This window comes from Mobula birostris, chromosome 1 (assembly GCF_030028105.1).
Source record: "Mobula birostris isolate sMobBir1 chromosome 1, sMobBir1.hap1, whole genome shotgun sequence".
NCBI classification, from domain to species: Eukaryota; Metazoa; Chordata; class Chondrichthyes; order Myliobatiformes; family Myliobatidae; genus Mobula; species Mobula birostris.
The window spans coordinates 228196800-228210328 of record NC_092370.1 but is presented as its reverse complement, the minus strand read 5'-3'; the positions used below and the strand labels follow the sequence as shown (position 1 = coordinate 228210328).

The following is a 13529-nucleotide window of genomic DNA, read 5'->3' as shown; positions in this document are numbered from 1 at the left end:
CTTTCAATACACAGTGGAGAGTATCCTAACAGGTTGCATCACAGCCTGGTATAGAAACACCAATGCCAAGGAATGTAAAAGTCTACAAAAAGTGGTGGACACAACCCAGTCCTCCACAGGAAAAGCCCTCCCCACCATTAAGAAAATCTACACAAAAAGCGCTACCACAAGAAAGCAGCATCAATCATCAAGGACCCCACCATCCAAGCTATGTTCTCTAGGAGGCAGAGGGGCCTTAGGTCCCACACCACCACATTCAGTAATAGTTATTAACCTATAACCATCAGGCTCCTGAACTGGCATGGATAAGTACACTCATCTTAACTTGAACTGATTTCACAACCTACCGACTCACTGTCAAGGGCTCTACAACTCACGCTCCCAGTATTATTTATTTATTTTTAATTCCCACTATTTGTCTTCTTTTGCACATTTGTTTTTCTTAAATTCTATTGCATTTCTTTATTTTCTTGTATATGACTGTAAGAAAGTAGTATATGGTGACGTAAATGTATTTTGATAATAAACTTACTTTGACTTTGTTACAACTGGCATGATTGGGTATTTAACTGTGGTGCTAAAGCCTAAAGGACTGCCTACTCCCAGACTCCAACTATATAACCCTTGCGATTTATCTTGGTGTGGCAGTGTGCAACGCAGGTACGTATTTATATTACAGCCAGCTGAGCTAAAAACCTAACATTGGGGTCTGACGTATTTAATATAAAGACCAATGAGGGAAAAAAAAGAGAGAAGGTTTAGAATAAAAAATTAAAAAGTGAGTTCTTGCACACTTGCTGGGTTTGCAGAACATACATGGCAGGATAGAGCACAAAAATACAAATGGGAAGCCTGTGACTGTCACGAACAATTCAACAAAGCAAAAAGTTTGGAAGAGATTCAGGGGTTAATATCAGCAGTTAAAGTCAAACAAGCCCTTTCCATAGAATATCTAAATGGTGAGAAACAGCGAGGGAAAGGGGGATTGAGAGAGGGTGAGATAGAAGGGGGTGGGGACCGAGAGAGAGAGAAGGATATTCACCAAGCTGAGATAAAATATATCTCTGAGTCTTGGTTTGACATTGGTGGTGAACAAGTTGGGATGGTATATCAGTGTCTGGAGATGCACAATTTAGTCAGGGATAGTCATAAGTCAACACAGACTTGTCTGAGGAGGATCATAGTCTGACCAAGGTAATTTTGAGGCAGTACTAAGGCTTGAAAGTAAGGATGGGTGACTTGATAGAGCAGTCATGAATTCTGGCAGACCATTTGGTGGGTATCCCAAGTTGCAGACTGATCAGAAGAATGAGGGTCTAAGAGATCCAGGAAAAAAGTGGAGAGAACTCATTTCAGAGGCAAAAGTGGTTGAAAGGAATTTCAGAGACCGGAGGAGTATGAGCAGCACTTTCTGTTGGGGTTGTTACTTGGCAATTTGGGATTTATATTTTATTTTGGATAAATCTAGGGGCACCACTTGGTTGATAGGAAGAAAGGTCACAGCTACAGGAAGTTGTCAATATATGGGTATGGTGGCCAAACAAGAGTAGAAAATCGATTCAAATCAAGAGTGATACAATATAACTTTTTTGGGGAGGACATGTATGATGAGTGGTGGGCATTGGAGGATACAGAGGCTTTTAGAGATTTAAAATCATATGTTCCCAGGATCTTGAAACCAGCAGAATAGGACTGAGTGGTTAGGAGGCACATACTCCCTGGAGTGCAGGAGATTAAGGGGAGATTTGATAGAGGGATACTAAATTATGAGGGGTATGTAGATAGGGTAAATGCAAGCAGACTTTTTCCACTGAGGTTGGGTGAGACTAGAATTACAGATTATTGGTTAAAGGTGAAAGGTGAAATAGTTAAGGGGAACATGAGGAGGAACTACGTCACTCAGAAGGTGGTGAGAATGTGGGACGAGCTGCCAAGAGAAGTGGTGGATGTGGGCTCAATTTCAACATGCAAGGGAAACTTGTATAGGTACATGGATGGGAGGGGGATGGAGTGCAGAATGATGGGACCAGGCATATTAATAGTTTGGCATGGACTAAAGGGCCTGCATGTATGTGATGGTACAAGAGGTTAGCCTCAGACTGTAAAGTGGTGGATATCCAAAATTAAAGTCAAAACACTAAAGCAGATTAGATACATTGAAATATCAAAAAGGAGAGTAACATCCCTTTTAAGGATTAACAGCTGGAAAGCCTTTTCTTTCATGTGCTGACATACTAGGCATTTCTCAGTTTTATTATGGAACTATCGAGCTTTTGTAAACTGCTCCCTCTGAACGATACTGTATACTTGGTTCCATGTTGTTCACCTACTGCACCTGAAATGTAATTCATGGCAAACAGCTGCAGAAGAACATACCTCACTATAAAATTGTGCATCTAATGAAGAAACGCTCAACAAATTATGGTTCTAGTTCAATATTCTGTTTCGATAGGTGGGGTACGACACCACCTTTCAGCTACCTACAATGTAGTCCTAACATCTTTACCCCGGTATCTCTACAACAGTTCATACTTTCATTTATGCAAAGATAAGACTAATTACCTCTATAACTCTTAATGACCCTCATATGATTGCTATACCTTTAAACAACTCACAGAGTTTATAAGCCAGAAAACTACCCAGCATGGATTAGAACTGAAGAAGCCTCTTGGACGAGTGCCAAAACATCTTCTAGACACACAGCAAGTCTAGTCACCTTGATTTACTATTGTTTGATATATAATGACCTTCAAAGATATTTCAATATTCTAGTTTTCCCTCCAAACTGTCTTAAGTATTCCTTTTTAAGTCACCTGTAACTCCTTGGTAGTTCAGCAGCCTGCAGAATATTCAAATCATCATAAAAAAGCAACACTTTTAATTAACATTTTCGCAAGTCCCACAACTTTCACTCCTTAAATTGTGCTCAAGTTGGGTGGCAGAGCAGCGTAGCGGTTAGCACCATCTGAGTAACAGACAGCAGCCAGTAAGTAAAATAGTAAGCTCGGGCTGCTGCGTGTAGGGAGTTCGCACATTCTCCCCATGACTATGTAGGTTTCCTCTGGGTGCTCCAGTTTCCTCCCACATTCCAAAGTCGCAAGTTTAGGGTTGTGAGTTGTAAGCATGCACCAGAGCATGGCAAAATTTGCGGCTGCTCCCAGCACTATCCACTCTGACTTCATTTGATACTGTATGTTTCTGTGTATATGTGGCAAGTAAAGCTAATCTTTAGATCATAGTCTTTCTCACATCTTTGTTGGTGATACTAATACTGTGATGTTATCATATCTTATGATTATGCACCGCAAGAGGTGGTATTTGGCCCTCAGTGTTAGTGCCAAATCCTTGGGATACCAATTCAAATTATCCCAGTCATCCCCCCTGCTCCCAGCCCAAGAATTAATAGGTTTTCTCTTTAAGAGCAGCCCAGTGAGGGAGCAGTTAGCGAGCAGAGTTAGAATCTGACCTCGGTGCTGTTGTGACGAGTTTGTGCGTTCTCGGTTGTGTTTGCGTAGGCCCCCCCCCCCCGCCCCCGAGTACTCCATTTTCCTCTCACATCCCAAAGACATATTCGTAGGTTAAACAGGTACAGTTAAACTATCCTTGTGGAGATGCATGGCAGGAAAATGAGGGCGTGTTGAAGGGAGTATGGGCTATAGGGAAGGAACTGACAGAAGGGGATTGATGGGAATGGACTTCTACACTGTAAAGAAATATGAAAGTTCCTTTCTAACCTTTTAGATGTAACTTTTTGCAGAAGACAGGTAAGGCAAAAGGAATGCACAATGACAAAATATCGGGGGGAACTAAGATGGTGGTGAGAGTCGGGAACAGGCTGCCAGCAGGATAAGTGTATGCGGGCTTGATTTCAACACTTAAGAGAAAATTGGATAGGTATGTGGATGGGAGGGATATGGAGAGCTCTGGCTGTGTGCAGATGGGTGGGACTAAGCAGAATAATAGTTCAGCATTGACTAGCTGGGCCAAAGGGCCTGTTACCATGCTGTAGCATTCTGTCTATGAGAAATGCAGTACATATAATTTGCAGTTGAAAGTTTGCATCATTATTTGTGATGTGCTGGGGCAGCCTGCAAGCGTCACCATGGTTCTGGTGTGCGTAACTCACTTGCCCTAATCTTTGGAACGTGGGTGGAAACTGGAAAAAACCCACAGTCACAGGGAGAATATACAGTGCAGGATTTGAACCCTGATCAGTGATCGCTGGTGCTGTAAAGCAATTTCAGTGACCGCTGCACTGCTGTTGGTTACCGTCTTTACTGCCTCTCACGATAACTGAAGACTAGTGGGTTAATTCCCCATTGCAAAGCTGTCCCTAGTATAAGTCGTAATGTCTGAAACTCGTGCAGTGTTTTGACCTGAAATGTCAACAACTCCTTTCTCCGCAGATGCTGCTCAACCTGCTGAGTTCCTCCAGGATTGGAAGAATTGTTTGGAATGTGGGGAGAATAAAATGGGTAGGGTAGGACTAGTGTAAAATGGCCAGACTCAGTGGGCCAAAGACCGCATTTCTTTGCTGTATTTGTCTGTGACTCTTTTATTTTGCTAGCCCAAAGGTACCAAGACCAGTAATACCAAAGACACTGAGGTGATTATACTGATCCCATTGGTAACTGGAAAAGATCAGTAAACTCAGCACTGACAGGGGCTGGAAATTTGGATACCAAACTCCTATTCTTGGCATCACTGACTATCCCATGTGTAAGGCTCAGAACTCCAGGTAATGCATTTACCCAATAACTAGTCAGGTTACTAAGGAGTCCAAGTAGTACACAAGGAATACAAAAATGCAATATTCTATTAATTTTGCCTTTTGCTACAGCAAGAAATTCCTTCCTAAAGTCAGAGCACATTTCATTTATCTAAAGATATTTCAAATTTTCAAACAAAAAACGTGATTTTTTTTTTGAAATGTCACAATCTCAGTAGAATTTTAAAAAGGAAACAACGCATCTTTAATTTCTTTTTCATTGCAGAACAACCCACAAAAGGACCAGTAAGCCCTTCTTTATCAGAAAATCTCAATCTCTGATGCACAAGTGCCGAACAGGATGACAGGAGAAGGTGACCTGCTGCCTGCAGCCACGTGACTATCTCCTTCTGTGTTTTCAGAAAAGGAAAAAAGAAAAGGTGCACAGCAAGCCTAAGAGTTTCCCAACAATGAGACCTAGTTCAGTCCTTGCTCGAGTTCTAAGTACGTCCAAGAAAGAAACCAAGATTGATTATGTGGTATTTGATGAGAAGATACAGTACTCCACATAGAATACACACTGAGGAGTTCAATCAGTAGATTTTGTCCCAACATTTTTAGTTATTAAATCCAGCAAATGCAACAATTAAAATTCCTTTTTCTTTTGGTCTCTTCAGGAATTGAAATGTTGAAATTTGCGCAAAGATGGCAATGTGCTACCTGCTAGACAGGCACACCGACATGGCAGTGTAATGGTATGGTTTCTGCACGTGGATTGCTTCACTGTTGAGCACATTCGTTTGGATGGTCAGTTTCCATACCATCCCCACTCGCAGCCCGAACCCTCCTCTGTTCAATTTCCACCTGTGCAAGATACAAAAAAAAATCACTGCATACAAGATAGAAGCATTACTTTTCAAGCTACTTCAGAAAAAAAATGATTAATGTCAACACTAAAGCTATTATTTTGATGTTAATAGTCGTGCCTGTACAGTGCATTACTGTACAGTACAGGCCTTTCAGCCCACAGTGATGTGCTGAGCTTATAATTTACGCTAAGGTTTCTCTTTGGAGAGTACCACTACTTTATCATTTCCTGTCAGTCACCTTTGGTACAGATACTTCTGAGCCTAGCATCACTTTATGGACATACAATCAACCTATGTATACAAGGTACCTTATGTATTTGTATGTATTTTTATTATTGTATTCTTTACCTTATTGTGCTATTTGTAACAATTATTCCATTCTCCTTGTGTAATGGAAATGACATTAAACAATCTTGAATCAATCTAACCCTTCCCTCCTACATAGCCCTCCATTTTTCTACCACCCATGTGCCAAGGGTGTCTTAAATGCTCCTAATGTACCTGCCTACCTGCCTCTACCACCACCCCTGGCAGGGCATTCCACACACCCACCACGCTCTGTGTAAGAAAACCTTACCTCTAACATACCCGCTGTACTTTCTTCCAAATGCCTAATTACCTTAAAATAATGTCCCCTTGTATTAGCCATTCCCACACTAGGAAAAATTCTCTGGCTTCCACTCAATCTATGCCTCATTAATCTGTACACCTCTATCAAGTCGCCCCTCATCCTTCTTTGGTCCAAAGAGAAAAGCCCTAGCTCACTTAATCGATCCTCATAGGTCATGCCCTCTAGTCCTGGCAACATCCTGGTAAGTATCTTCTGTATCCTTTCTAAAGCTTCAGGTAATTTTCTACAATGTGTGTTTCTTAAAATGTCTTCAGAAGACAATCAGACATTCAGCAATTTAAACAAAAGGATTGGGTAATAAATATCACATCCATATTCTAAGAAAAAATAAAAAGTTCTGTTTTTGAGGGATGAGTTACAGCCAGTTTCATCGTATTTTCAAGTAGTTTGATTTGATGACTGGAATGGTACGAGAAATTTATAAAGAAAAACACAGGAATAGAATTGAAACAACCAACACAAAAAATGCTGGAGGAACTCAGTGGGTCAAACAGCATCTATGGAGAAGAATAAACAGTTGACATTTTGTGCTTTCATCAGGACTGGACAGTAAAGGGAAGAACAGAATTGAAAATTTGAATGTTGGGAACATGTCAGTGGTGATGTACAGTGTACTCACTGTTCAAGAAAAATGAATGATAGTAATATGCCATAAGGTGATGGTGATTACAACTTGGAGCTTACCTGATAATTGTAGTGTGCTTTGTAAACAACCCACTTTCTCACATCTGTCTTGTCAGCTACTGTGATCGACCTAACTGTGGTTTTTGATGCTGACGTACATGGCATGTCATATTCCACATCCACATAGTGGACAAAACTAGCGGGCACTTCCCGATCAGATCCTAGCTCAAGGTGGCAGTAAAAGGAATGTGGATGTCCTGAAGCTGTAAAAACAGTATTTTATATTTTATTAGCATACAGAGTGTGACAAAGTTGGAAGTGTTTTTACAAGTGCGAAAATGATCTTTGTTGAACAACATTTAAAGAAATTAATACTGAAGAACCAGAAAAACTAGTTTTTCTATTGCATGGAAGATTCACATAATAAAATTTGATTACCTGAACAGAATAGACAGACTGGCTTCATTTGTCACAGTTACATCGAAACATGCATAACGAAATGGGTCATTTGTGTCAATGACCAAAAAAGTCTGAGGATGTGCTGTGGGCAGCCCGCAAGTGTTGCCATGTTTCTGGCTCCTACATTGCATGCTAACAATTTACTAACCTTAACTAATTCATACGTCTTTGAAATGTGGGAGGAAACTGGACCACCCAGAAGATATCACAGTCCCAAGGAGAAGGTACTAACTCTGTACAGATAGCAGTGGGAATTGACCACTGATTACTAGTGCTATAAAGGGTTATGTTTACCACTATGATACCGTGCTGCACCCATATCTGCTGAGGAACTTGATCAACTGCAAAAGTTATTTATCAGGATGCTGCTTGGATTTGAAAGCAAGTCTTATAAGAGTAAGTTGAGCGAGCTAGGTCTTTTCCCTCTGGAACAAAGGAGGATGAGAGGTGACTTGATAAACGAATACAAGATTATAAGGGGCACATGTAGAGCGAACAGCCAGAGACTTTTTTCCCAGGGCAGAAATAGCTTATACAAGAGGGCATCATTGGGAGGGATATCAGAAGTTTTTTTTTTAAAACACAGAGACTGGTGTGTGTGAAGAAGGCACTGTCAAGGGTGCTGGTAAAGGCAGACAGACAAAGGAGAGTCACTGCATGTTGTTTACTTGGATTTTCAGAAGGCCTTTGACAAGGTGCCACAAGTAAGGCTGATTAACAAGGTAAAAGCCCATGATATTATAGGAAAGATATTAACATGGATAGAAGATTGACTGACTGGCAGGAGTGGAAGATTGGGAATTATGGGGGCCTTTTCTAGTTGGCTATCAGTGACTAGTGGTGTTCCACAGGGACCTCTTTGTTTCACATTATATGTCAATGATTCAGATGACAGAATTCATGGCATTAGGGTTAAGTTTGCGGACAATACGAAGGAAGGTGGAAGGACAGGTAGTGTTCAGGAAGTAAGGAGTCTGCAGAAAGACTTCAACATATTGGGAGAATTGTCAAAGAAGTGGCAGATGGAATATAATGTGGGGAAGTGTATGGTCATGCACTTTGGAAGAAGGAATAAGGACAGAGACTAACCCAAAACATTGACTGTACTCTTTTCCATAGATGCTGCCTGGCCTGCTGAGTTCCTCCAGTATTTTGTGTGTGTTGCCAGAAAATTCAGGATTTAGATGTGCAAAGGAACTTGTGAGTCCTTGTGCAGGATTCCTTACAGGTTAACTTGCAGGTTGAGTCAATGGTAAGAAAGGCAAATGCAATGTTGGCATTGATTTTGAGAGGACTAGAAAATAACAGCAAGGATTGCAATGTTGAGGCTTTATAAGGCATCGGTCAGACCTCACTTGGAACACTGTTAGAATTTTGGATCCCTTAGCTAAGAAAAGATGTGCCAGCATTGAAGGAGATCCAGAGGAGATTCACATGAATGATTCTGGAATAACATGAGACTCTGGGCCTGTGCTTGCTAGACTTCATTGAAACCTTTCGAATATTGAAAGGCCTAGATAAAGTGGATGTGGAGAGGATGTTTCCTACAGTGGGTTAGTCTAGGAACAAAGGGTACAGCCTCACAATAGAGGGATGTCCACTTAAAACAGAGATGAGAAGGAATTTCTTTAGCCAGAGGGTAGTGAATCTGCGGAATTCATTGCCACAAATGGCCATGGAGGCCAAGTCACTGAGTATATTTAAAGCAAAGTTTTTGATTAATCAGGGCATCAAACGTTACAGGGAGAAAGTAGGAGAAAAGGGTTGAGAGGGATAATAAATCAGCAATGATAGAATGGCATAACAGACATGATGGGCTGACTGGCCTAATTCTGCTCCTACAGTAATGTGCAAAAGTCTTGGGCACATACATATAGCTAGGGAACCCAAGACTTGCATAGTTCTGTAATAATTTTATGTATTGCACTGCACTGCTGCCACAAAATAAAGCAGATTTCATGACATACGTGAGTGATGATCAACCTGATTCTGATATGGGTCGCACGTGCTCTCTCTCTCATTCATTCATTCCTTAGACTTTTGCACAGTACTGCATATCTTATGGATACATTAAGGAGATTAAGGGGTAAGCAGATGAAAGAAACATGGAGAGTTATGTGGGAGAGAAGCATTAAATTGATCTAGGGAGTTGGTTAAAAGGTCAGCATGACACTGTGGGCTGAAGGACTTGCACCGTGCTGTAGTTTTCCATATCCTATGTTTATCATGGACAGGCAAAAGACTGCAGATGTTGGAAACTAGGCAAAAGGAATGAGGAGGAGAGTGGTACAGAATTGGAGGGTTCAAAGGGGAAGAAGGTAATGAAAAAGTGAACAAAAATGGGAAGCCAGTGGTGAATTGGAAGGAAAGCCAGGAAATTCAGTACTCATAATGTGTTGTAGCCTACCAGAACTGAATACAAGATGTTGTTCCTTTAGATTGCATTGCCATTTTTGTTCCCTTTCCTATACCGCCCCCCCACCTCAGTCTTCAAGTTCATCTTCCCCTGTATGGTCCATCTGTTTGTTTGTGTCCTTGTCTGCTTCCACATATCATTCTCTGCCTCATAACTTCATCCCTCATCCTTGCCCACCAGCTCCACCTATCTGTTCCTTCAACCCTCTTTGGTCCAGAAATCACCTCTGGACCCTCTCTCAACCCTCTTTATAGAGGCCATCTTCCCTCTCCATTCTAAGTGCTGATGCAGAGCCTGAAAAAGAAAGGTCAGCAATTCCTTCTCACATTCCATCCCCATAAGATCTTGCTCGAACCATTGTTGTTCTCTCCATTTTTTTTGCTATGAAATTTATAAGATTGTTGATAAAATTCTAGATTTCATCTCAAGGAGATAAAGAATATAATGGTAAAGAAGTTCAGACAGGCCAAATTAAAACCTTGATTACTATGCAAAATGGAATATTGGGATCAAAATAAAGGAAAAAAGTTGAGCATTTATAGAGCACATTGTACAATACTACCTGCTATGAGGAAATACAAATTCAATTACATGTTAAACTGGACCTCCTGGCATTAGATCAAAATGTGTTATCATGTATTATGACGCAAGTATTTCAAACTATGTAAGAATGAGATAGGGTGGATGGAAGCAGACAATGGCTGGGGATTGAAAAGAGTAAAGAATCAAAAACAAAGACAAAAACGGAGCAAAAAAGAAACTGCTGTAATGTCAAAGAATATCAACAAGATTAGATAGATGAAGGAAGAGAGTCTGAACACACAGGAGATTGCACTTGCTAGAATCTGGAGCAAAAATCAAACTTCTGCAGGAACTCAGTAGATCAGGCAGCAGCCAGAGTTGAAAGGAATTGCTGACACTTTGGGTTGAGACTCTTTATCAGGAAGGAAAGGAGGCTAAAGGTCTATAATAATATTATGGATGCTTGTGAGCAAATAACAAAACACATATTGAATAAACATTACTGATTAGATGTTTTGTGTATTTCTATGTAGTACATAGGGTGCCTACACAAAAATTGTTTCAATAACTCATATTCTCAGAGTTCATTTGCAGGGTTTGTCTTTTGTACATTGGTAGTTTGTCAGTCTTAGTTTATGTATCGTTTTTAATAAATTCATCTGTATTTCATTATTTTCCTGTAAACTGCCAAAAAAGCACATGGTAACATACGTGAACTTTGTTTTAAAAAGTACTTCGACTTTGACTACTGTAGGAACCCACTAAATTTAAAAGGAGTACAGAAAATGAGGTCGAGTCAGTTTAAAGAGAGCACGTGAAGCATAAGACCACAAGATACAGGAGCAGAATTAGGCTATTTGGCCCATTGAGTCTGCTCTGCCATTCCATCATGGCTGATTTATTATCCCTCTCAACCCCGTTCTCCTACCTTCTCCCCACATCTTTTGACGCCTTAACATAGTCGGCACTGGAGGTCATTCCTGCCTGTGGCCATTGAATGTGCAGCTTCTCCCATGGAGGGTCAGACACCCTGAGCCAATAGATTGGTCCTGGACTTATTTTCCATCTGGCATAGTTTGAATTTTGGTGTTTGATTGTTGGTTTTTTTTTTGTATTGCTATATTTACACTCTATTCTTGGTTGGTGCGGCTGTACCGAAACCAAATTTCCCTCGGGATTAATAGAGTATATCTATCTATCTATTTATCTATTTAATCAAGAACCTATCAACATCCGCTCTAAATATACCAAATGACTTGGCCTCCGTAGCAGACTGTAGCAGTGAATTCCACAGATTCACCACTCTCCGGCTAAAGAAATTCTTCCTCATCTTGGTTCTAATGGGAAGTACTTGTATTCTAAGGCTGTGCCTTCAGGTCCTAGAACTGCCCCACAACAAGAAATGATCTACGCCTTTCAATATTCAATCAGTTTCAGTGAGATTCCCCTCTCTTTTTTCCTAAGCTCCAGTGAGAACAAGCCCAGAGCCATCAAACACTCCTCACACATTAACCATTTCATTCCTGGGATAATTGTCGTGAACCTCCTTTGGACCCACTTCAATACCAGCACAACTTTCTTAGATGAATGGTCTAAAACTGCTCACAATGCTATCTGACCAATGCCTTATAAAGCCTCAGCATCACATCCTTACTTTCATATTCTAGTCCTTTTGAATGGTAACATTGCAATTGCCTTCCTTCCCACTGACTCAACTTGCAAGTTAACCTTTAGTGAATCCTGCATGAGGACTCCCAAGTCCTTTGCACCTCTGATTGTTGAATTTCCTTCCTGTTTAGAAAATAGTCTGAGCAGGACCCCGGGAGTCCAGGAATCAGGAAAACACTGTACTGTGCTGCTGCCATTAAAATTTCACACCTTATTTCAGTGATAATAAACTTGATTCTGAAAGAGAGTGCGGGAAAGGGAGTGTGGGAACCAGGGCCCTGTTGTTGAGAGGGCAGGAATCACGCATGAATGCAGTGTGGTAAGCTACTATCAATACCAAAAGTTTGAAATAAAGCAACAAATTATTTCAGGCAATGGTTCACATATCAATGAAATTAAAATAGTTAACATGTGAATAATTAACAAAAAAGGTTCCACTGCACATGATCAAAAAAGCAGCAGAAGGTTGTAAAATCAGCCAGCTCCATCATGAGTACTAGCTTCCCCACCCTCCAGGGCATCTTCAAAGATGGTGCCTGAAGAAGGTGACATCCATTATGAAGGACCTTCACCACCCAGGACATGCCTTCTTCTCATTGCTACCATCAGGGAAGAGGTACAGCAGCCTGAAGATGTATACTCAACATTTTAGGAACAGCTTCTTCCCCTCTGCCATCAGATTTCTGAATGGTCTATGAACCCATGAACACTACCTCACTATTTGGCTCTCTTTTTGCACCATTTATTTTTCAAAATATCTTCTTATTGTAACTGATTTTTTTTTTACATATTGCACTGCACTTCTGCCACAAAACAAAAAATTTCATGACAAACGTCAGTGATAATAAACCTGAAAAAGAACTCTGTCTGCCAAAACGGTTGCTAAACAGAGCATCAATCACCTGACATGTTTATGAGGCAACAGGTAATGGTCGAAGGGATATTTTTGCAATGGAAGTCCGTAACTAGTGTACTGCAGGGATTGGTGCTAGGACTTCCACTGCTTGCTCTATATATTAATGATCTGCATGTGAAGATTGGGAGAATCCTCATCTTTGGCATCAAGTGGGCAAAGGCAGCCTCAGCACAAAAATTTAAAAATCTCTGTCCAGTCATGACCCCCGGATTATGCTGCTGGGTTTCAAGGGCATTACAGACTATGCAATGAAAACAGCGTTGACTGCACCTGTGAAGCATCCCTCTCTGATAAGGACTCTGCAGAGAGTCAACCCCCGTAAGCCTGCCAAGCCAGACAACATCCAAGGCCAAGTACTCAGTGAGTGTACACATCAGCTCACTGTCATCTTCACAGACATCTTCAACAATTCACTCATCCAAGCTTATGTCACCACATGCTTCAAATCAGCAAACACCAACCCTACACCAAAGAGCAGCTTCAGAACTAAACAATTACCACCTGGTGTCCATGATGCCAATCATCTTGAAGTACTTTGAATGGCTGTTAATGGTACATGTCAAAAACTCCAAAACTGCCACATCAGACACTCACCAACATGCTAACTTATGATATCTTTCTATGACAGATGCCAAGGCATCTATCATGCACTGGCCCTGACTCACCTAGAAAACAAGAACACTTATGTCAGAACGCTGTTTCTGGATTTCAGTTCA

The 13529-nt window shown here is 40.9% G+C and overlaps 1 protein-coding gene across 2 annotated transcripts in view; it reads right to left on the bottom strand.

Moving 5' to 3' along the window:
- Positions 1 to 4947: 4947 nt before the first annotated feature.
- Positions 4948 to 13529, bottom strand: part of ston2 (stonin 2) — a 148608-nt gene continuing 140026 nt past the window's right edge. For both annotated transcript variants that reach the window (XM_072273103.1, XM_072273095.1), the window contains 2 exons: positions 6893 to 7095; positions 4948 to 5572 (listed from right to left, as the gene is read on the bottom strand). In XM_072273103.1, the coding sequence (XP_072129204.1) occupies positions 5489 to 5572; positions 6893 to 7095 (287 nt within the window). In that variant the 3' untranslated portion in view covers positions 4948 to 5488. The remainder of the gene's footprint in view (positions 5573 to 6892; positions 7096 to 13529) is intronic.